Source organism: Lethenteron reissneri, chromosome 41 (assembly GCF_015708825.2).
Source record: "Lethenteron reissneri isolate LAM-NWPU_2019-01 chromosome 41, ASM1570882v1, whole genome shotgun sequence".
Classification (NCBI taxonomy): domain Eukaryota; kingdom Metazoa; phylum Chordata; class Hyperoartia; order Petromyzontiformes; family Petromyzontidae; genus Lethenteron; species Lethenteron reissneri.
This window is the reverse complement of record NC_083819.1, coordinates 7,643,883-7,669,965: the sequence shown is the minus strand read 5'-3', so window position 1 is coordinate 7,669,965 and position 26,083 is coordinate 7,643,883. Positions and strand designations below refer to the sequence as shown.

At 44.5% G+C, this 26,083-nt stretch overlaps 1 protein-coding gene across 2 annotated transcripts; it reads right to left on the bottom strand.

Moving 5' to 3' along the window:
* Positions 1 to 366: 366 nt before the first annotated feature.
* LOC133352785 (alpha-actinin-1) lies at positions 367 to 26,083 on the bottom strand. 2 transcript variants are annotated; one of them, XM_061568670.1, is made up of 21 exons: positions 25,846 to 26,083; positions 20,730 to 20,844; positions 19,435 to 19,554; positions 17,166 to 17,252; positions 16,959 to 17,046; positions 16,218 to 16,296; positions 15,923 to 16,004; positions 15,436 to 15,521; positions 13,074 to 13,166; positions 12,233 to 12,463; positions 11,658 to 11,805; positions 11,306 to 11,456; positions 10,766 to 10,874; positions 10,430 to 10,570; positions 10,061 to 10,243; positions 9,199 to 9,333; positions 5,507 to 5,686; positions 4,428 to 4,574; positions 3,923 to 4,003; positions 2,694 to 2,852; positions 367 to 2,233 (listed from the first exon to the last, which is right to left on the bottom strand). In XM_061568670.1, the coding sequence occupies exons 1-21, from the start codon at positions 25,954 to 25,956 to the stop codon at positions 2,075 to 2,077; spliced, it is 2,685 nt and encodes an 894-aa protein (XP_061424654.1). In that variant the 5' UTR covers positions 25,957 to 26,083; the 3' UTR covers positions 367 to 2,074. The 2 variants fall into 2 exon arrangements, with proteins under 2 accessions (XP_061424654.1, XP_061424655.1); XM_061568671.1 differs by lacking the exons at positions 15,436 to 15,521; positions 15,923 to 16,004; positions 16,218 to 16,296; ... (3 more) ...; positions 20,730 to 20,844; positions 25,846 to 26,083 and adding an exon at positions 14,167 to 14,187.

Sequence of the window (26,083 nt, the reverse complement as noted above, 5' to 3'; positions counted from 1 at the left end):
TGATACTCAATGATTCGTTTACCAGAACATTAAAAGAAGACAGCTACAGTATAAGGTTTATTTTGGAGGGGGAATTTAGATCTCGGGGTTAGCGTAATCGGGGTAGTTTACCGAACTTCATTTTTTTACTCAACATCGTAAGTGAAATGCGAATTCATGTCCGAAACAAACAGTATATAAACATTGTTTCCTGCATTTGGATCAACCTGCATTTGCACCACAGTCCGTGAACCACCTGGAGGACCTTCGTTGATCACTGTTGGTCTGCGCACTGGACTTTGAGAACCACTCCATTAAAGGGTTGAAATCTTACTGTACGCAAGATTCACCTGGCATATAGCAATGACAAATACTTGCACAATGTGGTTATATCCAACGTAAGCCTTTATTTACCCACGTGATTACACATCTGCACAATGCATCCAGGGACGTCTGCGGTCTGCCCAGTGGAGTTTCATTGAGGCCTGCTTATCTCCACGTCCACATTAAAAATATGCGGTCAAAGTTAAAACCCTGTAACAATACCGTGGAAAGGCAATCACTCGTAAAACGCCAACATTTCATTCAGCAAGATTAACACTTCACCTCGCTGTCTTTCCACTAAAAACCACTGATTTCCACATTTGATGTTTAAAATAAAGGGCAAACACTATTGTGGTACAGTAAAAAATAATTGTTAAATAACACACCATTATACAGCTAAGTAACTTGGTCCATTTGTCTAAGCCCCATGATTGGAAAGACTAAATTCATAAGAAAGTTAAGATACAATATAAATGTAGAATTTAAAATCAGCACCGATCCAATTCTAACACTGTTTCATATAAATAAGACGGGGTTTACTTGGGAGCAAGACATTCTTAAATGCAGGGGGACAGTGACCACCAACTTGAAGCAGTTATTCAAATGACAATGCTGTGCAGTGGGATTAAAATCCAAGTTGCTTTTAAATGTAAAGACCTACACTATTAAAAGTGGTGGGTTGTAACATCCGGTTTGTGTTTTTAAACAGATTCTCATATTACACATTACATTTAAAAACCCTACATTTTTAGCACACGCTGCTACTGTATATTAAGAAAACAATAACTATAGGTTTTTGTAATCCAGTGGTGGGCAATATTTCTCTGACCATTGTGAAGTCATTAGGCCAAATAAGCAATGTGTTTCCAGATGCCAATACTACACCAAGTGCAGTCAAACACACCACCAGACCCCCAAATTGTGGATCTACCCAGCTCAACAACTCAATGCTAACTGCGTTTCCCACCTCTGCTGTAAACAGATCGCATTACTACTCAAATAACACATTCTTTACAAGACCGAGTATCACCCTATGCCTGATGCTTTCCAACCGGACATGCATAGATTTTTTTTAAGAACTAAGTATTGTCCTGGGTACATTATTTTATACACTGGGCTTCTCCTCAATGATGCGCTGATGGCTAAAAATGGTATGTATTAAGCCTTAACATGTTTTGAGATACGAGAAATATCAGTAAAATACTAGATAAAAAACAAAGCCCTCTTAATTTTTTATTCTACAAAAGGGCACTTCTGTAAATCTTGATAACTACTTAATAATAAACAAATACAGCAATAACCCAATGGTGGTAAGCCAAATAAATTTGTTTACTGTACATACACGAAGTTTGTTTTGTGTATACTTGTTTAGGTGTATGTTCGATTTAAATTCATTGTTGCATTTCGTGTTCTGTTGTCCTTCCCCCTTCTCCAAGGACGCAGTAAGTGAAGTTCATTCGTGGTCACGTCATGCGTGGGAGTGTCAGACTCCAGTTCGCCATTCCTCCATGTGGATCACAGGACAGGATCATGAATTTCTGCACAGCATCGGTCCACACTTCAGCACACGATCTGTTCAAGCGTGACCATGGATAGGCAAACTGCACGCTTAGTAACCGATCTCTGTTGTGCGCAGCAGTCAGGATCATCTGAAAGCTGCTTGAATAGTGTAGGGAAGTTGGGTGTCAAGAATGGATGTGCTGTGTCTAGTGACTGCGTGTTGCGAATGTGCGAGTGCGTGGTGTGCGTGTGTGTGAGCGGTTCTCCGTGGTTACAGGTCGCTCTCGCCGTAGAGAGCGGTGGAGAAGGACATATAGTCGAGTGCGCCAGGCACGGCGTCAGGCCCGCGGTACGGGGCCATGCGGGCGATGCAGTACTCAGCCTGATCCGGGGGCAGCTCCCTCCGCAGCTCGTCGGCCGTGATGAAGTTCTGCACCCATGAGTTCACACACATCGGCAGCACACACTAATTCAGCGAGCACTCGATTTCTTTGGCGTACACAATTACACAAAAAAACACTCCCTACACTGCTTTGTACATAAATTTGTTAGACTTCGTCAATATACTCCTAAATGAAGGCCCTGCCGCATCGATTCAAGGAGGACTGATCTCCAACTTCTTCATCAACGGAATAGGTCTCTTGCATCTATGTGTAAAGAGCAAAGGACAGGAGATACAACCAATGGGCTGATGGGTATACAATGTATGTCGACCTTCTTTCGCACCATACATAGCCAACCATTCTAAATCTGAAAAACAGTTGCCCATGTTCAAAGAAGAAAAAATTATATCTCAGACAAGTCGGGTCCAAAAGCCAGACCTTAATTCCTGTTGACTCCAGAGGAGAAAAGAATCACGGGAAATCCCATGATCTGCTAGAAACGCTGACCTTGTCGCCGGCGAGGATCTTGAAAGAGGCGATGACCTGGTCGGCTGTGTCGGTATCGGTGGTCTCGCGCGTCATAAAGTCGATGAATGACTGGAATGTGACCAGGCCCGTGTTGTTGGGATCAACGACTGTCATGATCCGCGCAAACTCTGCTTCTCCCTGTGTGGCCAAGGGACAACAGACAATTACTTAGCAATGTAGAATGCATTTTCATACACAAAATACCTTAAGTATTTAGTTACGTTGGAGTTGGCTGAGTGTCTCAGTTCAGAATGTTAAGGCAGCGCTGCGCTCAGATGAATCATTTAATCCAGGATTCTGCCGCCGGTGACTAAACCGGATTCTTAAGTGTAGTGATTGGATGGCCTTAGGATGGTCTCCAATGAATTCACAAAAAAAAACACTTTGTAAAATTAGGTTATGTGCGTAATATAGATAAATTTGAGCTCTGAGAATGTACATTTTAATGTCATGAAAGGAACATCAAGCTCAGTGGGAGAATGGGTGGGAAAGTGCTGCCCCCTACTGTGTGGAAGAAAGGTCAGTTGAAAGGATCTCAGATGAAGCTGATATCCGATACTGTGGGCTCTTCTCTCACACAGTGTGTTGAACTTCTCTCCGAGAGACGAAAATGTAAACTTGATCTCAAAACATGCCATTGACATTATCAAGATAAAATTAGGGGAAAGGTTAAAAAAGAATAAAAATAAACATAATAAAACAATTCTCACAACGTTTCGGCCACAACGCAAGCAGCCGTCCTCAGGTGAAAACCAGGTCCGTCGAGGCGACAGAGATCTCTGTCGCCTCGACGGACCTGGTTTTCACCTGAGAACGGCTGCTTGCGTTGTGGCCGAAACGTCGTGAGAATTGTTTTATTATGTTTTATTTTTATTATTTTATTACTTCCCTTCTACGTGACTTTACCGAAAGAACCAAGAAGATGAATCCCTGCAGTCACGAAAGCTTTAAATCGAAAGTTAAAAAAGAATTTAGTCAATCGCATTTGGCAATTTTTTTAAACTCCCTATTCCAATCTAAATATTATTACGAAGACTTTACAACCCAGACTATACTTCTACCTAAACCAGTGACGATGTGAGAAATTATATTATACCTAAAATAGATTCCAAATCGATTTAGGACACACTGTGTATGTATTTTAAATTCGATACTCTTCTTAACAGCCAATTTATGGTGTCAGAAATAATTATGGGGCTGCACGTCACCTGCTGGTCATTCCCGACGTCGTAGCCCAGGCTGATGAGGCAAGCCTTGAACTCCTCCGCACCCAGCTTGCCAGAGTGATCCTAGACCATGAGGGACAGTTTGGCGAGACCAACTTAAACCATTGATCAGCAAATCACACATCTACATTTACCGTAAGACGTACCCAAAACAAGTGCAGGGTGTCAATAAAGTAATACAAATCTGGTCACACGCAGACCTCCTGTACAAAATGCTTCGCACCCACCAAATTTTACTTTAAAATACAGGGGGAAAAGTGTCTATAATATTCCAGAGAATACGGTAGAACCATTGTCAACCCAAGGCCAGATGAAGTCCACCTGATAAGCATCGTAAAAATAAGCACATTCAAGTACTGCATTGTTAACATTTATGTATTCATGCTTCTTAATGGAGTGAATTACAAAACTAAATATGTACGCGCTGCGGTTAATGTATTGAATATAAATTGCCACTTTATTATATTTTCAAGAGAACCTGCAGTACCTTGTCGAAGTGGTTAAAAGAGGCGCGGAATTCATGCATCTGCTCCTGGCTAATACCCTTGGCGTCCCGCGTCAGGATCTGGGTCTCCACTTCGTTGATGGTGCGAGCGATGGTCGTGAGCAGCTGCTCCCAGCCCACGCGGATGTGCTGAACACACGACACGGTGCAATAAACCTCTTAAGACAGAGCGCTCATATTCCGCGACGTAAATGTATGACATTCTCTCAGCCTGCCTTTACATTACCCGCACCTTACAGGATAAGGGTAAAGTATAATGTAATGCTTAACCATACGTAGCTATAACATTACATACTGATGAAGCTAATTCCATCTACTCAGGGTCTTAGAGACAAAGCATGACATTACCATAGAGACCACTGGCCTGACACCTGCATGTTGGGTGTGTGCACCGCCACTGTGAGTCGTGTTTGCCGCGTGCCCGTGTGTGACCTCGTTGGTGCGAGGAACGAGGTATGTGCAGTGTCCAACCATCAGGGCTTGATGGTGCACACCTGTTATCGAGCCCTCTGGAGGCAAACGTTGGTACATCATTTTTTTATTCCCATTGGGCTGTAAGCAGGCCAAGAAATGGCAGTACAGCAAATTGGTTCATTAACCTATTTTTTGGACCTAAGAGTGTTTTCCCCTCTTGTGCATGGGTTTTCTGTGGGTATGCCATAAACAAATCTCCTTACAAAAAAATTTGCCAAAACTCTCAATGCAAGACCCTCGTGAAAAAGTACTGAGACTAAGTAGGACTTTTCTGCGTAAATTACATTATTAGTATGGCTTAGTTATTGCACGATAGGGTGAGAGAGGGTTATAGATGCAAAGGAGGTTGCGATGATCACCCACGGGTTTGCATCCAATATTCAGACCTAAAGCCAGAAGGTGAAGTTGGTGATACAGTGACAGGGGGGTCTTTGACAGGCAGGTGTTGACCTAACAACTAGGGGATCGACAGGAAGCAATGCAAAGGTGTTACAGAATCAACGACCTCGAGTCGTTGCCTCTGCCTGCCGAGCGTAGCTGGTGCACCTGCGTCATGCGCAGCGGTGAACATCGTGTGTCGCGCGCACCTCCATTGTGTAGTTGGTGTGCTTGTTGTCAAAAATGAGGGCCTCCTGCACCAACTGGTACTCGCTCTCCAGTTTGTCGATGTTGGGTTTGTAGTTGATGATGTTCTGTTCGTAACGTCTCAGCTGGTTCAGCTGATCCTCCAGCGTGCCGTGCATCTCGATGGAGATGTGTCCAATCTCCTGCAACAACAAACGCCCAACACGCAGCACATGGCATATTTGAAGGCTGAATGAGAAAGACAGCCGGGTGGCTCAATGTCACTGTGACTCCCGAAAATAGTAAATGGTACGTATTTAAAACAGCTTCCATAACTGGTGAAAATGTCTAAGAATGTTTAACATCACAGTATTATTAATAACTATTTTAGAACCAGCCATGTGGCTGGGCAGTAGAGCGAGCAGCTAACCATCGGAAAGGTTGCAAGTTCAACTCCTGGTTCGCGTTTGACTCAGGGCCATCATCTCTCTGGGGTCGAAAAAATACACACCACTTTGTGGGGAAGTTATCCGTGGTTATATTAGGGACTCGGCCCCGATGTAGGAATGAGGAATTTCCACCACTGGCTGTAAAAAGGAGAGGAGAACCACCTCAATGCTCATTTAAGCAGGAAATTATTTTGACCTTTATTTAATGACCTAGGAGTACACCTACATTTAGCTTTAATGAGAAATATAAGTTAATATTGGCCCTTATTAAATATTCATTTTTTAATCATAACTTCATGTAAAAATTGGCATCAATTCCACCTCAATCAAGTTTCAATGTGCTGCAAGTCACTATTCAGCATGGGTGGGAATGTTTACCACAAAATTATAGGCAACCATAAATTGTATAATTTATGTCTTCATATGAACATGCACAGCTTGCTAAACAGGCATTGCACAGCATGTGAAATGCACACACACGTGCCAATGTATACAAAACTAATTATTTTCTGGTGAAAGATGATTCCGAGAGATAGACGGCTTCTATTTATGAAGAGGTAAGAGCGCCTCCTGCTACCACGAATCTATTATGGGAGATCTGGGTTTAGCAGATACATCAGCAGGACAGAAAATAAATCTCAGTGTGAAAAAACGCTCCACAATTAAGAGTAACATTAACCTTTACATTTTGCAATTATTCATCAGTGCATATGAAGCAATGATAATACCATGGCGATGTTTGTATGACAAACTCAAGTTAAAATTTTGACTTAAAACTTTCGTGACTGCAGGAATTAATATTCTTTGGTTCTTTCGGTAAAGCCACGTAGATATAAAAATTATAATAAAAATAAAGTGAATACAAATAATAAAATAATAAATTATAAAAAAACACTTATGTCGACTGTAGCCTGGTTCTTAATAGGAGTGAGTGTACTGGCAGTCTATAATGTAGACTGTTGCCTAGTTATTAAGTTTGGCGAGTGTACTGGCAGTCTATAATGTAGACTGTAGCAATGGTTATTAAGCTGGGTAAGTGTACTGGCAGTCGAGAATATAGACTGTAGCCTGGTTCTTAACCTCGGTGAGTGTACTGGCAGTCTATGATGTAGACTGTAGCAATGGTTATTAAACTGAGTGAGCGTACTGGCAGTCTATAATGTAGACTTATTCTGGTTCTTTCAGTCATAAAAATCTATTTTAAAAAATTAAAACAAAAACCACGACGTTTCGATCGCAACACAAGCGGTCGTCATCAGGAAAAGGGGGGTTTAGCCTCTAAAGGCAAACTGTTAATAAAGTTTTAGAGATGGGCATAGCCCAAGTGTGTCAGAAGCATGGGCGGGGCAGCTGATGTTAATGTTGGAGAAAACAACGTCAACGCAGCAGGTCTACACCAATAAAAGGGCTGCCAGGCAATCATTGCACCTCGCTCCACATACCCACACTGCTGACGGTTGAGGTTGAAAGAAAACACAAATCAAGTCATGACCCAAATTGGTTGATGACATCTTTCCAATGATTGCTGAATTTATAACCATCCTCTCTGTTGAATTGTGTCTGTGTCTGTATATATGGATGGCTTCATGAACAAATCTTTGTTGATAGCCAGTCGGCTTGCAAAGTACCATCGCCTTAGTGAAATCAATTTCGTGTGAGCCAGCCTGCATTAAAATAATAATCAGCTACGGCAGAAGTATTGGTCCTACCGTGTTTCAAATCTGCCTTGTGCCCAGGAACACGGTCCGATACATGTCGCTTAGTTTCCCCAATGTTACTGCTGCCAGATACAGCTTAGTTTGTAGACGCCGGGATATTGCATGTCAGGAATCTTGTCCTTCACAAATGGGATCAGATCACAAATTTTATGTACTGTGTTAAATCGGACCTGGATCTTGTGTTTGTTCATGATTTTGGAAATATTTTTGGTTACCCCTGCTATGTATGGCAAGGTGATGGCTTTGATTGGATCCTCAGATGGCTCCTTCCTCACAGTTGGGGTGATGGCTTTGCGGATTGTGTAGTCAGAATATCCATTCGCCTTGAGAGCCTGGTGTACGTGTTTGAGTTAACTGGTTAGGTGTTCATGGTCAGAGATACATTGAGCTCTATGGTGTAGCGTTTTGATGAGGGAATTCTTCTGGGATGGATGGTGGTGGGAATCAAGTTTTAGGTAGGCGTCAGTATGGGTTACTTTGCTGTGAAGCCAGCTGGTCTCTTTATGATTAGGACATCCAAGAATGGTAGCATGCCATCCTTTTTTACCTCCATGGTGAATTTGATGGCTGGGTATATGGACTTGATGTGCTTGAGGAATTGGTTCAGAGCCAGTCGGCCATGTGGCCAGATGACAAACGTGTCATCCACGTGCCTCTTCCACAAGGACGGGCATAGAGTGGATGCCTGGATGGCGTCCGTCTCAAATGTTTCCATGAAAATATTGGCTACAACTGGAGATAAGGGAGAACCCATTGGGGTGCCTTAAGTTTGTTTGTAGAATGTTCCATTCCAGGTGAAGTATGTATAGGTGAGGCAGTGTCTCACCAGAGCCAGTGCACTCCCTCAGGTTAATAACCAGGCAAGTCTACATTATAGACTACCAGTACCCTCACCGAGGTTAAGAACCAGGCTACAGTCTACATTAGTGTTTATTTATTATTTTTCTATGTACGTGACTTTACCGAAAGAACCAAAGAATATAAACTCAAGTTTATTATCCGAATAATTCTCGATGTGCACACTTGCATAACCAACTGGTCACCAATAAGTAACTCCTATCCAAAACATAAATTGCTGCCAAACTGTCAATTCTCTGTGATAACTTTACTTCCAATTGCATTTGACGTAAAACCGTGTCTGTTTTCATGCAGTCACTCTTACCTATTGAATTATTCTGTACCTTATTTTTAATTCACTACGATCAGTCTAAAAGCATCCACCAAAGCAGATCTACGTTACAGGGAAATTACGATTTAAAATAGATTATTTGTGCAACATTTTCGATTTCCCATGTGACAGTTTATTTTTGCTCCGATTTCGATTCGCTTCATTGGTGTACTTTGTATATTTGTTTTGCTTGACATTTTGGTGACCCGGGACATTCTTGCAAATGAGACTATCCTGGTGTCTCGAGTTCTCACCTAGTTAAACCAATACACTAAAAAGGGACCCGCAGAAAAGGTTTCCACACACGGTTGACATTTTGAAAAAATTTCCAACGCAACTCCCACGGCGAGACTGTGTGCTGCCCCAAGCACACGGCTCACCTCCATCTTGGTTTGTATCCAGGGCCCCACGATGTTGGCCGAGGCTGCGAACTGCCGACGAAGCGTCTCGTTGGCCTGCTGCCGTGCCAGCTCATCCTGCAGAGAGTCGTCCCGCAGTGGGACCTGCTGTGTCATCTGCCGGCAGAATAGAAGGAGATACATAAATCCATCCACTACTATCAACACTCATGCTCACCACATATGCATCAAAGTGTGGCTCCCAGACCAGTTATGGATCAATATAAAATGTTGCATTCACTATCTTCAAGATCCTTCATGGACTTGCCCCTACCTACCTCTCCCATTTCATCTCACTAAACTCGCTCCCCCCCCCCCCTCAATGCATGCTCCTACTTCTCCCCTTTCATCTCCCACTTATTCCCCTCTGTGCACTCTCCTACATCTACCCTCTTACCTTGCTCTAAGCCCCGCCATGCACTCCCCACACCAGCAATGAACAATGTCAATCAAAGCCCTGTCAGTGGAATGTCAATCATTTTACTCTGCTGCCCGCAATAGTCTGAAATTCCCTTCCCCGAGTCACCTGTCTTGTGACCCCTGAACACACGAGGTGTTACATTCACAATATTACAAAAAATTATTCTTCAGTCAACCTCAAATCATGGCAATTCACCAAATGACGATGATCTTATAGAGTTTAATGCAGACCATTGTTTACAGGGTAAATTGAAACCGGAAGGTTCTCCCTTAGGGATTGGCGATTAACTGCTTGTTCAGAACATCGGCATTGTCACTGGCTGCTCTGCACTGTGTTTCAGGATTGATTAGGGTGCTTTGAAAGCTTGCGCTCTATCCCAAAGGAGGCTGCGTGCATTGCTGTGAGCTGTGAGGGATGGCTCACCCTCTCCCACTTGCTGGAGATGTCGTGTGGCGTGATGGCGCTGTACGGATTGGGCCCGGCCAGCTTGACGTTGTACGTCTGCGCCACCTTCTGAATCTCGTTGTGCACGCCCAGAATGGCGCTCTTTTCCTTCTCTGCTTCAGGCAGGGTATCCTTGAACTGCTCGTGAGCCGATATCAGACCCTGCACAGAAATGTAAACATTTGATCAGTTTAATGAAGGTGAAATTAAAACGTAAATATACTTTCATAATAAAATGCACTTTCATCTCAGAAAATTTTGTTGGCTCCCAAAACTATGAACGCACACTCTTGTAAAATTATGATTGCATCATCAGTAAAAAATATAAAGGGTGCCAACACTGCCAACCTGTATCTCATCGATGGTGTGAACGATGAACATGTCCTGCAGGTCCTCCACAGCTCCGTCCATCCACGTGTTGAAGGGCGCCGCCCTTTTGGCGAACTCCAAGTACAGCTGGTCGATGGTCTCCAGGACCTTCTCTGTCCTCTGTGTTCACAAGCACGATCGACAGCAATTCAACCGGTGGCTTTTGATACGAGAGGAACCCCCACCAACCGCTACTTTTGCTTTGAAATACAGGGGAAACCGTATTTATTATTATATCCAGAGAATAGGGAATTAGTTAACAACAACCAAAAATGTAACAGTGAAAACAGGCGGACACGTGCTACAGCAGCTCACCTCTAGGGTATCCTTGCGCCTTTGGGTGAGGTCGCCGAGCTTGTCCCACTCGGCACAGATGTCCTGGCAGCGTGCGTTCACGCTCGACACGTCGTGGTAGTCCAGCTCACTACGCGAGGCCACCGAGGAGAGCAATGTGGGGGAGGAGATAAACATTTAGTTCATTCTGTAGACAGCAGATGCAGTGGATAATAATCCCCAGAGTGCAAAACAAGCAATTGATAGGTTTACGCAGACACATGGGCGATCAGCGACTGGAAGTTTTAATGACTGGCCACAAGGTGTCAGCAACACACGCTGGATTCGCTTTTCTCTAAAGACCTCATATGTGCCATAGCCCTAAAATGGCAAGTGGTAAATGACTATTCTCTCAGTGCAATAGCATTATTCCATGCAATAATTTTACAATGCTCGGGCTAATGACGATTAACAAGTTGAGTCATATTTGCACGCCAGATGAAACGCACAGCACGTGTGCTAGAGCACCCGCGGACCAAGTGCCACGTTCCATCTCTCCCTCTCTATGCGTGCCACACATACTTGAGCTCCTGGGCAATGGCGGCGATCTGCTCCACTCGGTCCTGGTGAGCAGCTAAGTCGCTCTCAAAGGCTTCGTGCTTGCGCAGCAGCGCCTTGAGCTCCGTCAGAGACACCGAGTCATAGTCGCGCTTCTCCAGCATTGCCTCCTTGCCTGGCACACGCGAAACCGCGGGCTTAGCAGGTGGCAGAGCAGCAGCAGCATCAAGCACAACGCTGAACAACAGAACGATCGCATTCACCACTCCTCCGGGGCGGCAGATGCCGATGCCCCAGTTTGAACTGCTAATTGTACCACGGAGCCCACACCTATGGACATAACCACGTGCTGAAGCGATGGTTTTGGAAGTGGTACCTGCGGTCCACGCCTCGTGGATCTTGGCCTTCTGCCTGAACTTTTCGGCCAGATGGTCGAGCCGCTCCAGGCGTCGGATCTCATTGAGGAGCCACTCTTCGTAGCCCTTCTCCGCCTGCTCCAGCATGGACCAGCCATTCGCGATGTCCTGTGATGAGAAGTACACGTGCAGGTGTGAAACGCGGTTTGGTGACACCTCTCTTTCCATGACGCACAAAACAAATGAGGCACACGAATAAATGTCCATGTGTACACGTGCAGCATTACTGTCAATCCACCGCTGGATGAGAGCCTTCCCACACCATGCGAGTGGCGGGGGGAAGGGGGGTGATTTGGCCAAAGTTCTGTACTCCGGTCTGCTGCCCACAACATAGCCCCGCGACCTACGACATCTGTTTCATGCATGGCGGTCACCCATCCAAGGACGATGCAGGCTCTAATCCCGCTTATCTTCTGAGATCGGACCGGATTGGGCACTGCATTCCAGGAGATGTCGTCACAGGCTGCACCAAGTAAAATAAATGTAAACTGCAGGCCAAGAGAAAGACTACTGTGCCAGAGAGACCGAAACTCACCGAGACCATCTTGCCCTCAGAGGGCATGAAGGCGGGGCGGTTCATGAGCCGCAGCTTGGTCTGCAGCGTGTTGAAGCTGATCTCCAGCTGGCACTTCTCCTGGGCCTTGGGCGGCTTGTGCACGCGGCGGTAGTCGCGGAAGCCCTCCAGTTTGCCTTGCATGGCCTGCATGGTGTTCTCCGGCACACGGTTCTCCAGCCACGGGATGGTGCGCCGGATCCAATCCAGCAGCTGAACATGGAATCACAAAGCAACGGCGCTTGTCAGGAGTCTACACAGCTGGCAGTAGCACTCGATATTTGCAATAATACTGTGAGAGTTACCCGCTTGTGGGATGTTCCACAAAGTAAGTAAGCTAATGATGAACATTTCAAAATCATCCCAACAATAAATTCAAGGTGTGATTTTGAACATAATTATCTTAATTGTTAATTCGTAAATTAATGCAAAAAGTCAACGGTTTGGCACAATATATGAAACTGAATCCACCATCACAGCGTGGACGAAAATGTCAAGTCTGTCCGAGTACGTCTGACACCGTCGTATTTTATGAGCATTTCTCCATTATCAGGAAAAGTTGACAAACTCCTAATCTGTTGAAATACTATGCCCAAGTAAAAGAGCCACTCCATGATTACACTAATAATGACCTACATCTTTAAAGTGTCAGAAATATTTTTTAAAATGTACATCGTAAAAAACTGCTTTTAAAATCCTTTCTAAAGTGCTGAGATTGATGATGTGACATGTTACCATTTTAATAACAACTATGCGTACCCCCTACAGTGATGTAAAAGCGTGTGTGCGTGTGCTGGCTGGTGGCAGTGGCGGCGCTCCTCACATCGCTGGCCATGTGCTCGTAGTCCTCCATGAGTTTCTCATTCTCCTGGTTGACAGCCAGGACCTTGCAGATTCTGTTAGCCGCCGTCTCGGCCTGCGCAAAGAAACACAACGTTTATGAAGCATGCAAAGATCGTTGCGCAAAAAAAACAAATAAATCCCCAACGCACAACTACGTCTAATGACTGCCCACAACGCCCCAAGACACTTTATAGTACCTACCCAACACGCTACATCTCAAGGGTGCATGCGTGTATTCCGACTTTTTCGCAGCAGAGATGAATCGTGCGCCAAGTTCACTCGCACATCTTGAGCGACACGGTTGGTATAAGGAGGTGAAAAATGTCACAAACATCAAGTTTAACATTAACCAATGAAGTCGTATCAATGGGTTCGTATAATACTATTGGGACTTTGTGGAGCAGTGCGTGCATCTTGAATTGAGCCCTCCTTGTTTCTCATTCCAAAGTCAGACCAGACTTCATCGCTGTTTCGAATTACACAGCTAAGCATTCAAGTGGTTTCCAGCTGCTTCTCTACTGACCTATTAAATCTAGATACGCCGCTACACGAATAAAGACACTCATGTGACCCTTGATGTGACACAGCGATTACAATAAGTATTAATCAAGTGAACAAAAAAATTTAATCTATGGACTTTTACATTTTATTAAGTTGTACTTTGTCACAGCAAATTATTTCAGTAGAAAATTGTATAATTAAAGATTTCACTTCTCGCTCTACAGAAAATGATCATCACCGCACAAGGCAAAACGTATCTAATATTGTTAGTTACCCTTGAGACCGCTCATTATTGTCAATCAGTAATAATTAAGCATCCCATTCTTCAGCAATCATCTTGTAAAGGTTGGCTGCCTCCAACTGCTATAAAAATCGTCGTTAACATGTCAGCAGATGTCTGAACAATGGTAAGCGCCTGTGCTTTAACAGTCCAACGTGTTCAGTGGCCATGAGTAGCGACGTGCAGTCAAGCAGAACGCAGGCCTCCATTTGCCTTCAAAGATCAAAAAAATCCAAGCGTGTATACACAAAGGAGGAGAGGGGCATAATGAGCATAGCAGGAAGGCAAATACCTGTGCAGAGCACCATCAAGAAGGGGGAAAAGCAGGAAAGGGAAAGCCTAACACGTCTGTCCTGGGAACTACACAGGAAAGAGGGAGGGCAGTCGGGGAAGAGGGAAGGAGAGAATCTTTAACCGTGATATACTTCTGCAAAGCCTCATGTAAACAATCTTTTCAAGACACGTTTCGGACAACACGTCGTACTTAAAATTTCACTACAGCCGCACCGCGTAACTTAACGTGTGAAACACGTGCACGTTGAACATGCGCCACCTCTCGTATCAAAGGGACAAGCCAAAGATAACGACCGTCGAAAGTGAAATACTTTCATTGCATTAGCACGTGGGCTGAATGGCACACTATAATTTCAATAGGACGCACACCGCTACCTCAAAACAACACTTGCATGCGCTTGAACACAAAAACAGCTGCCAAGTGTCCTTCGAGCCAGGCTTAGAGTCGCGTGACATGCAGAGGGCAAGTCAGAGCCTGCTGCTGGGATAAAACACCCTCCACGGCTATGCCGCGTGCATGAAAATCCTCCCGAGTGCTCATGCGCAAAACCCACAAACACCCGCCTGCACCAATAGCAACCAAGTTGTGGAAACTTTGCTTCAACGGCAGAATACCGCTCGCCGAGCTCAGTTCTCCTACGTTTGCTTATCGCCACTGCAATTTCGGGATGCTACTGCAGTGCAACGGTCAATGCTCTAGATTTTTGCGAACCGGAGGTCACTGGTTCGAATCCATCTCTCGGCACAGCAGCTGAAAGAATGGCGCAAGTTTCTTAAATCACCCCCCCCCTCCGCTTCTGTCCACTAAGCAGTATAAATGGCTACACCAGAGTTAGTCGATTAGCAGGTCGCATATGGGTGGAGTAAAATGTGGGTACACCAAACATTTAAAAAAACAAATGTCTAGCATGGAAGAGTAGTCCAAAATCAAATCTCGAGGGGCTCTCTCATGAGTTTCCTCCAATGAAGGCCCTTCCACCAGCAATGAAGTTGGCAAGCAAACTTATGCCTGTACCTTTACCCGTCTCTGCAATCTCACCCTCCGCGCATCCCTTAATAAACATCAGTTACGCTGCTCAGGCTTCACCAATAGCGGCACGAATGCCACCAACCGCACAGTGCTCGCGTTGTTGGTAGTGCATAACCGAACGCACGCGCCAGCGACCTTCTCGGATCCACTATCAAAGTGCGAGTTCATAACGAGGGAGGAAGCGACTATCCATGCCTGCATCAACTCCAGATGTCCCTGGGGGCGGGGTGGGCTCACCTTCTGCGCGCCCGAGAATGCATGGTAGTAACACGACACGTAGGTCATGATGGCCTTCTCATCTGGACGTGCTGTGCCCACGATGTCTGCACGGACACGCGTGCCGTAAAAACAGCCATGATTAGGTAAACACTATCATGCATGCAGATTAAATAGCAATTAAATAACAAATGCTGTTAACAATGCATTAGCAGTCACCATGTTCCCCTTTTGCCCTTAGACAAATGTACGATTTTAACATAATGTACTCTCACTTCTTGCCTCGTAAAAAGTAGCTTGTTAAAAAGCTACCGATGACCTGCTGGCCTGAAAGCTGATCAAAGAGAATGCAGTCTTCACAGCTGCGCCTAGGGTATTTATTATACATCTATAATTCAATACGCTTGCTCACAGCCAGTATCCATGAGACTTTCAACTGTTTCCAACTTCACCAACTCCATTCAGCATAGTAATGATAATGAAAATAATAATCTGAAACAATTTTTACCTTCTGCATCCAGCATCTTTGGAATGTCCAAGTACTTTTCTGCCACTTCGAAGGCATTGTTGAGGTTTGTGATGGGATCATCCTGCCAATAAGAATGCCCAGGACAATCAACACAACAAGCTGTGAGTATAAAACTAGAGTTCTGAATAAAAAATAAATGCATCCTCATTTGAATGTATGTAAAATATAAGGATTTAAATTCTTAAAAACACTGCATATTTACATCAACAATTATTAAGAATGTACTCCTCGCCTGTACCAACAGAGATTGCAAAAGAGAAGACAGTACACGTACCTTTCGCAGTTTCTCGTAGTCGATCAGGTCCGGCCGGTGCCTGTGTATGAGGGCATTGAATGCCAAGCCATCCTTCCAGCTGCAATGAGGGCACAAACAACGAGATTACATCCATCGGGGACCCAAGCCGATCGTCTCAAGTCCTTTTTTCAGCACGGCTGCACAGCAGAAATGTGTTCCACGGAGGTCACGTTTGAGGGGCCATCTATCAGCGGCATGCTCGCTGGGGCATGGACTTGCATACCTTCTACGCTTCTATCATCAAACGAGCGGATGGTGAAACATACAAAAAAAGTGACGAGTGGGAGTCGCACAACCCAAGGCTACAATAAAATGTGCGAGTTGGACACATGCATGCACACAAAACCTTCTTAATTTTCTCACAAGCATTATAATCTTAATCCATGCCGACTTAGTACATATAAGGAGGGAGGTTTAAATCTGGAAAATTAAGATTTAATACAGTGGCTGTTTCAGATGCAAGGGCTCAGTGGAGACTCATGAGTTACAGATCTGGAACAAACAACAAGCTCTGGCTTGCAATTTCAATCCCCACCACTGTTATTTACATTCTCTTGAATATTTTCTAGATTTCTGAAAAACAATAACCCAGCTGCCTGGAATGATACTTAACCGGTGCATATTTGGTTGCCAGCAATGAGCAAACGGAAATAAATTCAGTCAGTTGCATCTTTCTAACTTACAGCAGGTGTCTTAAAGCTGAGGACAAGACGGACTAACCTGATGTGAAAGTTCTGCACGTTGACGTTTTTATACGGAGCCGTCTTCCGCTGGCACCAGAGCAGGAGGCCCTCCTTGGCAGAGGTTTCTGTACAAAAATGCAGCCGTTTTTCTGTCTGCGAGTGTGCGCAGTAATAAATGTAACTTTAGCCTATGAACAACACATTTGATCCTAGATGCACGTTTTTCCAACAGAGGCTCACTTACCTTCAACAGAGATGTCCTGAATGGCGAAACGCAGAATAATTGTCCAGATCATACCCAGGGTCATCTTTGCATTTCCATCCACAATTTCTGCAAAAACATAAACATATAAAAAGAAACATAAACATATAAAAAGAAAAGTGAGTGATGGTCTCTACATTTTAACAAACTTTATAAGAATCATTTGAACTTGCACGAGGAACCACAAACGATCAGGTAAGGGAGCCCTGGCAGTTCGCTGATACCTAACTCCCCACAACTTTTATGGTCCTCTATATATTTAGGCATTATCGGTCAATTAACAATTTAAATTTCGATTTAAAGCTTTCGTGACTGCAGGGATTCATCTTCTTGGTTCTTTCGGTAAAGTCACGTAGAAGGGAAGTAATAAAATAATAAAAATAAAACATAATAAAATAAAATAATTCTCACGACGTTTCGGCTACAACGCAAGCAGCCGTCTTCAGGTGAAGAATGAGACAATGCCAAGCTAGGAGCTTATATATAAGCTGCGTTGGAGGTGGAAGAAAGAAGCGCCTTAACAAAATAATGTGCATATGAAGAGGAATTTAGCATTTGCCATGAATATGCTAAATTCCTCTTCATATGCACATTATTTTGTTAAGGCGCTCTTTCTTCCACCTCCAACGCAGCTTATATATAAGCTCCTAGCTTGGCATTGTCTCATTCTTCACCTGAAGACGGCTGCTTGCGTTGTAGCCGAAACGTCGTGAGAATTATTTTATTTTATTATGTTTTATTTTTATTATTTTATTACTTCCCTTCTACGTGCCTTTACCGAAAAGAACCAAGAAGAAGAACAATTAACAATTGTTTATATGTGGGAGGAAATCGGAGCACCTGGAGAAAATCCCACGCGAGAGGGGGCAAAACTCTACGTTATACAGGTGGAAAAGGTGGAGTCCACATTTTCCAGTACCACATTCTGCTATTATCCTGACAAGCCAGGGTTTGGAAACTCCTCGACACTCGCTCTAAGAGAGATTCACAACATTTGTGCGATCCACCAACCACCGCCTTCAGTGATGGATTGCAGGCATGCACCACTACCGCTTGGCACAATAAAAAATATATACAAATACCGCTTTACACACTGGAGGCCCAAGTATTTACGTTTCTTGAATACATTATAAAGTGGCATATTTATGGAGGAATAAAAATCAATACATGTAACCGCAACATTACAAGCTGTCAGAGAGGCTTAATTAAAATGTGATCTGCATTTAATCATAGAAGTGGTGGGGGGTGGGGGATAACATATGAATAAAGCAAAATCGTGGTAACAATGTGAATGCCTGATGTAACATGGCAGTTAAATCAATGATTTACGCTCAGTTTGGGATCTGCAGATTAACGGTGGAATGTCGGCACGTCCGGCATGTGCCTGGGACTCCACATTGTGCACAGGGCTATGCACCACTTGGCCACATCCCTTCCCAGTTTGTCAGTTTGCCAGGCTGCCAACACAGTTGGGAACTCTGCTCATGGAAGCTGTCTGGATAAGAAGTATTTTACATCAACCAAGAGAAGCACATTTAGTGCAACTTTAAATGTCGTGTGTTTGCTGTTCTGTAAAACTGAGATGAAAGTAGGATGAAACATGACCTAAACAAGTTGCGGTTATTATTACATTCAATACATTCAGCCGATAAAAACCAAGTGGCTGAAGAAGTGGAGGGCATAATTAGAAACAAGGTTAAAGGCAAATACAAAGCCGTTCACCACGATTACAACAGGAGCAGACATTCACCAATATGAAACCCATGCACTCCACCAGTTACACAAATACAGCTAGTAAAACAGCTGGCAGGAGGATTACATTTTCAAAAGACCCCACTAAACGAGGGCTGAAAACAACTTTACCACCACCATTATTAAAAACTGCCTTCATCATCCGCCACGATCTTGCTTGCGTTGGCTCAAGACCTTCCCAATCCATCACCATCATTCATGGTCGCGCGATACAATAAAGCACCTCGCTCCTGCACACAAGCTCTTCTCATCATTATCTTCTTGGCAGACATGTGCCAGTGTTTGCCCTCTCCTTTGGCTGCCACTACATAGCTCGTCTCGACCACTGACCATCATCCCTTCTCATGATGTACCCTGCCCTCCATCTCCCATGTGCACCGGTTCAAGCGGCATCGAGCCGGGCGTCTGAATTACGGAGTGCCCGTCATGTCTGAATCCCACGGTGTAGAGGGCACCGGGGGCAGTGACACAAGAGGAAATCAGCTTATGACAATCCCACCTTCTGCACCAATGGACACGAGCTTCACACCCTTGCTGGCAATGAAATCCAGAGCCTTGTTGACATTGGAGATCTTGTGCACTCTCATCTTTCCCCTCTCCGGCTTGGCCAAACGCTCACCTGTAAAGTAAACATTACGCCGTTGCGTAAAGCTCACGACACCGAGCTCTACATTCATAGCCGTAGATGTATCCAACGTGTGAGCAATAACGCATGATATGCACAGATCACAAGTTCAAAATACCATTCAAGTTATACCACTCTACAGAATACATGTTCAACTTTGAGGAAAATAAAGGTACAAGATTGTGCTGGTAATGTCTATGTTTCACTAGAATTGTAAGATTGCATGAATATATAAATTATTATCGATGCATGCAAATAATCGCATGTATGCAGATGTTGTATGTAATAGGTTTGCATCATCGATGTAGCCACCAGTGGCTGCTACATTCAGAACATTGTTTTCTTTGAAAATATTATTAAATATAATCGTAACCCTCAATCGTGACAATTCATTGACGAGCTTGATGAGGGTCGGGGTGGGGGGGGAAGTACATTGTTAAACGTCTACCTCCTACCATAGCAGCGGCTTGCAGCCTGAAATTGCGTTTTCTTATTAGTAAATACACTCAGCCTGCTGAAAATAATCCAACGACTACACCTCGTGTGAAGTTGACAGCTAGTCACATCTCGTTAGCAGCCGCCAGATCTTAGCCGGAAAGCAAGCTCCAATTATTCCATGGTGAGAAAAAAAAACAATCACTTACAAATTGGACCCAATTACTCCCAATACGTCAACCAGCAGGAAATGATTTTCTACTAAATGTATTGTGATTTGAACCTTCCAACAATTCGATCTGTTATGCTCACTAAGCCTTTCATTTATTTGAAGCAATTTCAAAAATGGTAACAAACAATCCAAAGAGGGCAATTAAAAAACACAAACACAAAAGTAAAGGCAAGCCAACATAAAACAGCACTTCTAACGATTGTCAGAATGCTCTTCATCTACGAGCTACTATTGTGTTCAGTTAAAAAAGTGATTTCACAGAAAACAAAGCGATTCATCCTACACTTATACCAATTTTAACACTTTCTGTAAATTGCGAAAGAAACTAAAATTATCACAATCGAATATTTTCCGTCCCCCTACACTTGTACAAAACCCGGCACAATATCCAGCTGTTCAGATGTCGTCACTCGCTGCACTCGATGGACAATGCATCTTGACGTGGTGACGACGTCCTTGTGCTTGGTGGAATATCACCGGTTGAAACCAAGCGTGAACTCACCTGAGATAACCTCAAGGAGCAGCATGAGTTTCAGGCCGTTGCGGAAATCTTCATCGATGTTCTCGATGCCTGTGCCGGCCTTGCGCAGGTGTGAGTTGCACCATGCCGTGAACGTCTAGGGGGCCGAGAGGCAACAGCACACACAAACAACGTCAAAAATACCCCATATAGCCTTTAACAGATTGTTGGGGCAAGTGCCATTCGCAAGCAACTTTCAAGGCCTGCACAGAAAATGAAGAGGTGGGTGGCCAGCACCACACCCAACCGCCTTTGTATTCCCAGTGCTGTTTCCACACACTATACTAAGTACTCATTTGAGGTAGAGTCGACCTAGGGTAAAGCCAAAGATCAGTTCAGATAATCCCCACCGGTATTGGCCATGAGCAGCAAAAGACCTTGGGTCGCCGGGTTCATAGCTAACTGCTGCACTACCGCTCCCCACTACATCAACACACAGGCATATATTATGCCCACACACACATCTGATACATGCATACATACACACTTGACAAACAATCACAAACAACCGTACACGCACAAAGATACACTCATGCACGGACACACGCCAACAGACACGCACGATTTTGACTCACCACGTAATTATACACAACACAGCGCTATGGTGATGTCACCATGGTGCTAGTACCAGAATAGGTGCCTTTCGAAGCCACCTAATCTCACCGCGCATGTACACATACACACACTTATGCCTGGTTAGTCAGATGAAAATGTATCATATCTAATTCACCTAAATGAGAATATTAGTTGTGTTGAAGGTAACATGAAAACACCTAACAGGCGGGCTGTACGAAGGCTACCATCTTATTTAGCTCCTGAACATATTTCCACATGCAATAATAGAAACAGACCACTGCTCCATACTAAAGTTTTAACATATACTTTGAAACAAATAAATGTATTCTGGAACACCATATATAGTGCAAATCAAATTGTTTGCAAGGTTAAGTATTTGAATCCTGGAACGTTATGACAACCACAGTAAACTATCACAACATTTAGCCTCACAGATATCATAATGCGGCGTTTGCTAAATTTGTAAGAACACTCTCAAGCAAAACAAACCCAGCACGTTTGCCCCCTCGAGTCTTGTGCTGCAATAAAACATCATGTGACTCGGTCATTGTTGGCAAAAATAAGCTCCCCTTTGCTCTGCACATCCTGTTTGCAGAGTTAGCATACTACACATACGGCCCCTGTTCAGCACAAAAAAACACACGGCGAAAGTGAGCAGAGCCCTCAGTACTCACTGTTTAACATTCAAGCCTGCAGGCAACCACACAAAAAAAACCTTTAACTTCAAACTCTAACCGCAGTCTATGTCAGTTCGTGCTTTGGGCACTGAGAACACATACCAACGCCATGTACGACTAATATGCAATGCAACAGGTTATTCTTAAAATGACAAAGTTTCATTTTATATCACCTTTCGGTTGAGGGTGTAAATCCATAATCTGACAGGTATATACACATCAAAAGAACCACAACATCTAACACAAGTGACAGCTTAAGCTGTTTACATAACATCTCAATCACTTGAAAATCTCCACACCCCTTACAGTTACACACACTTGGCTCACAAATGTATACATTTGCTGTTCATTCTTTCAGTAATGGTGCAATAACATTACGACCCAGAAAACCCATTCATTACAGCCGTAATACTCCAAAAAATACCAACTGGTATTCTCAAAAGCAACTCACAACACTTTGCTGCCAAATGCTAAATATTATGACAGCTACAATTGACTAGCTTGCTTGCAGTGATACAATCATCATTTGGAGAAACACAAGTATTTATATCAGGAATCTGGTTTAACATCAACACTGCACATTTAAGTTCTTGCTGCAGAAGGCGCAGTTGTTTGTTCTCCCCGTGTGTGCACAACTCTGCAAACAAAGCGTCCTGCTGTGCTCTTGACAGCGCAGGTGCATGATGCTGCTGTTTACCAACCTCTATCCAAATGCCAAACACAAGGCTGACTCTTCGACCAGCTGAAGGCAGACTCAGTGCCTGACACATACAAAGAACCAAAGCCATGAATGCTCTCCTGTTTATATATTTACAGCACAAGGTGCGTATTCAGTGGTCATCGTTTGGCAACATTGTTCCCATGAGACTTATTCAGTAGACTTTGCTCGTCTGGCTTAACTCGACAAAATATACCAGCCGGGTGAATCAGGTCAGAGCTCTGAGGCTGCACCACTAACATCCTGCGTTGTAATCCAGGCAGCAACCAGTGACTAAGTCAGTTTTCTCATGGTTAGTCAGTTGATGGTCTCAGCCCAATAATAATAGAGTACACCAACACAAACAAAATGTTAAATTTGATTATGCACTTACTTTGGCTGAAATCCTGTTCCGAGAATTTAAAAAATATCGATATCAGTGGCAAGTAGGTTTCAAATTAAATGGGGGGATGTCCTGCTCTGAGATTTCCGAACGGTTACTTGATCACATGACATGGGGGGGGGAGGATGTTTTCACTTTGTAAAAAAGACACCACCCATAAAGCCAAATAACTTCAAGCATGGTAACTCGGGAAGTAAAAATACTAAGTTTCACAACTCATTTGAATAGAGTGAGTGAGTATCGATTTACTGTATTATGCTTTATGAAGGCAGCACACAGTATAAGAGTTCTCGATGTTTTTTGTGAAAAAATCAGGTTAAAAGATGTTGCATTGCTTTGAGAGCGGCTACCAGAATGTGAAGTATGCTCCAAGATACCATCTGGAATCAATGAACGTGCGTGAGCAGTCACGAACAATATTTGCATTTTGGATTATTGTACAACTCGTAAACTTAACGGTTAACTCGGAAACCATAAAGTTGACATGCATATTTTAAGCCGTGTCGGCAAGATATGTTCGTGTTCATTATATGTTTGAAACTCAACACGTTAGCGCAAAATGCAAAGATATGTGACAGTCCCCCCCCCCCCCGCGTGGACACTCAAGCCAGCACCACGTACACACCCACTCATTCACAGCTCCACTTCCCAATTATTTGACAGCACCCACGTGTATTCACTTCTTAAGGCTCCTGCCGATGATAACGTGTGGGGCTCTGAGACCAAACTTTGCAAGTCTCGATATAATGTATCAGTGGCCATCGTTTAATCAACAGATATATTTTAATTAGAAACGACTGGAAATTATGTTTTAATAGTTGTTGCCGCTTCAGTGGATAACACCGACCCTTTGCGATAAAAAACAAACCATTGCTTAAACGTCTCTCGAATCGAGGAACCCCCCCCCCCCGTCACTAAACTTAAGAGGGTTTTCTCCTCCCATGCAGATTTCCGAGTCCAACCTCGCAAGCAGTGGCACTTGCCTCGAGACATGTTGATCCCCTGCGGCCATGCCCTTCTCCTCCTGCCCGCCTCCCACCTGGAGGGGGTAGTTGGGGTCCCGAGAGCCCAGCCGGTGACCCACGTCGATCCCCCCCCTCTCCTCTCTTCCCCTTCCTCAAGGCCACGGGGCTGCCCAAGCGTTCTCAGAGCCCCCACCCCAGTGGGCAACCATCCATTGGTTCCCGTGACCATTAATTATTCACATTTATTCCAGGTCTCCCTTACAAGTCGTCAAAGTCTTCAATGGGCTCTCAATTTGTGAAACACTGCAGAGGCGGCTAAGTATAGTAACAGCGTATCCGCCAAAGTGGATAAAGTGCATAGTTGCCGATTCAGCGAGCATGGTAAGGTAACCGCGAAACGGAAAGAATGCTTTGTTTTAAAAATGCAGATCCCGAGTGCGTGAGGCACACTTGATAAAACCACAATACTACCAGCACTTCATGCTCGTCGGGTGATGTCATACTACATTGATCTTCACATCCTCACAGAGGCTACTCGGTAAAAATGTATATCACTCTCATAATGGATAGCTTTAAAATGCACTTGTCAGTACCATCTTAGTGTGGTTTTTTTTGTAAAAGGCCTATAACAGTGGTACGTACAATATAAACTTAAAAGTGAATTCATGTGATGAGACTTATCGACCATAAAACCAATTCGGAGGACTCTTAATTGTACCAGAGCAACTACGTCGTGTTGAACTTCTTTCGCGCCGTACGTATATCCCAAACCGTGCTAATCGGAGGTGCGTTGAAGGAAAAACTAAACACCAATAAAGCATATTCTTTTTTTCGCTAAAGTCACGAAGGTAAAACATTAAAATTAATAAAAGAACCAATAAAGCAGCTCTAAACAAACTCATGAGAAGAAGACATCGAATAAAATGGGGGATGAGGCCTTTTGCTCAGCAGTGATGACTGTTCGAGATTGGCAACAACAGCGATGATTGGGGGGGGGGCATGCACTGCTGGTAGCAGCCCCCTAAAGCTCTCCCCCAGCCCATGTGCTGCCAGATTCCTTGCTCGCTCCCATCCCCCCCACAGCCCCAAGTTCTCGCCCCATGCGGGTGTGAATAACGGCACCTAAATCCCTCTGTTGGCCAAACCCCCCGGCGTTTAAGCTGCACATCTGAAGAGAGTTGTTCCCCTGCACGTGAAATGCACAACACGGAGAGCGGGTGCAGACACATGTGCTGTTGTACTGTAGTTCCACGTTCTTCAACATCTACGCTGGTACCCGTATTTACCAAGCCGCGCCGAACAGCGTGGTGTAAAGTGCGGTGGTCACGCAAACGCCACGACTTGCAACACTGTGGGAGTCATCATCATCCAGCGAAGAATTCGGCGAATAGAGCCTCTCCTTCCAACGTTTGAGCGCATCTTTAGGCCACTGCCTTGTTGCATAAAACACCACGAAGTTGCTTTCTCCGTTCCCCAAATGAATGTGCAATTTGCCCGCTTAACGTCGAAGCGTCTGCAAGTTAAATAAAGTAACATCACTTTGGCGTTTAACGCAACTGTCCACCAATACTTTCCCGCTACAAAGAGTATGTTAATTGCAAGTTCAAAAAGCAAAAGCCCATAATCTCACGCATTCTCCTGGCCTTCCTCGGCTCAGATAAAAGCATAGAAAACGAGAGCGTTAAACTCGCCGTTCATATGGCCGAGGCTACGTTCATCCACACCACCGCACCGCGGTTAGGCCAAAGCCTACGGCCTCGCCTGCAACTCGCCCGCCCACCTTGCGCTGCTGCTTCTCCCAGGCAGGGTCGAGCAGTAGCTCGCGGTCCCAGTCCTCCTCGGGTGCCATGTAGGGTTCCACGCCCATCGTGTTCTCGTAAGAGTTGTCCATGGCGTTGGCGACGGCGCGGGGGGAGCTGAGGGCGCTGCGGGAGCGCGAGGTTTGAGCGGGCGGGAAGCGGAGCCGCCTCTCGCCTCAGGGACGCGCACAGCTCAGCCTCAGTGGTCAACGCCCCCAA

Excerpts from the sequence above, each read along its gene's own strand:
- LOC133352785 (XM_061568670.1), bottom strand. The coding sequence starts at position 25,956 with ATGGACAACTCTTACGAGAACACGATGGGCGTGGAACCCTACATGGCA. Across the intron at positions 10,571-10,765 it reads GGCGCAAGGATACCCTAGAG|AGGACAGAGAAGGTCCTGGA; the intron begins GTGAGCTGCTGT and ends TTGTGAACACAG. Across the intron at positions 2,853-3,922 it reads ACGTCGGGAATGACCAGCAG|GGAGAAGCAGAGTTTGCGCG; the intron begins GTGACGTGCAGC and ends TTGGCCACACAG.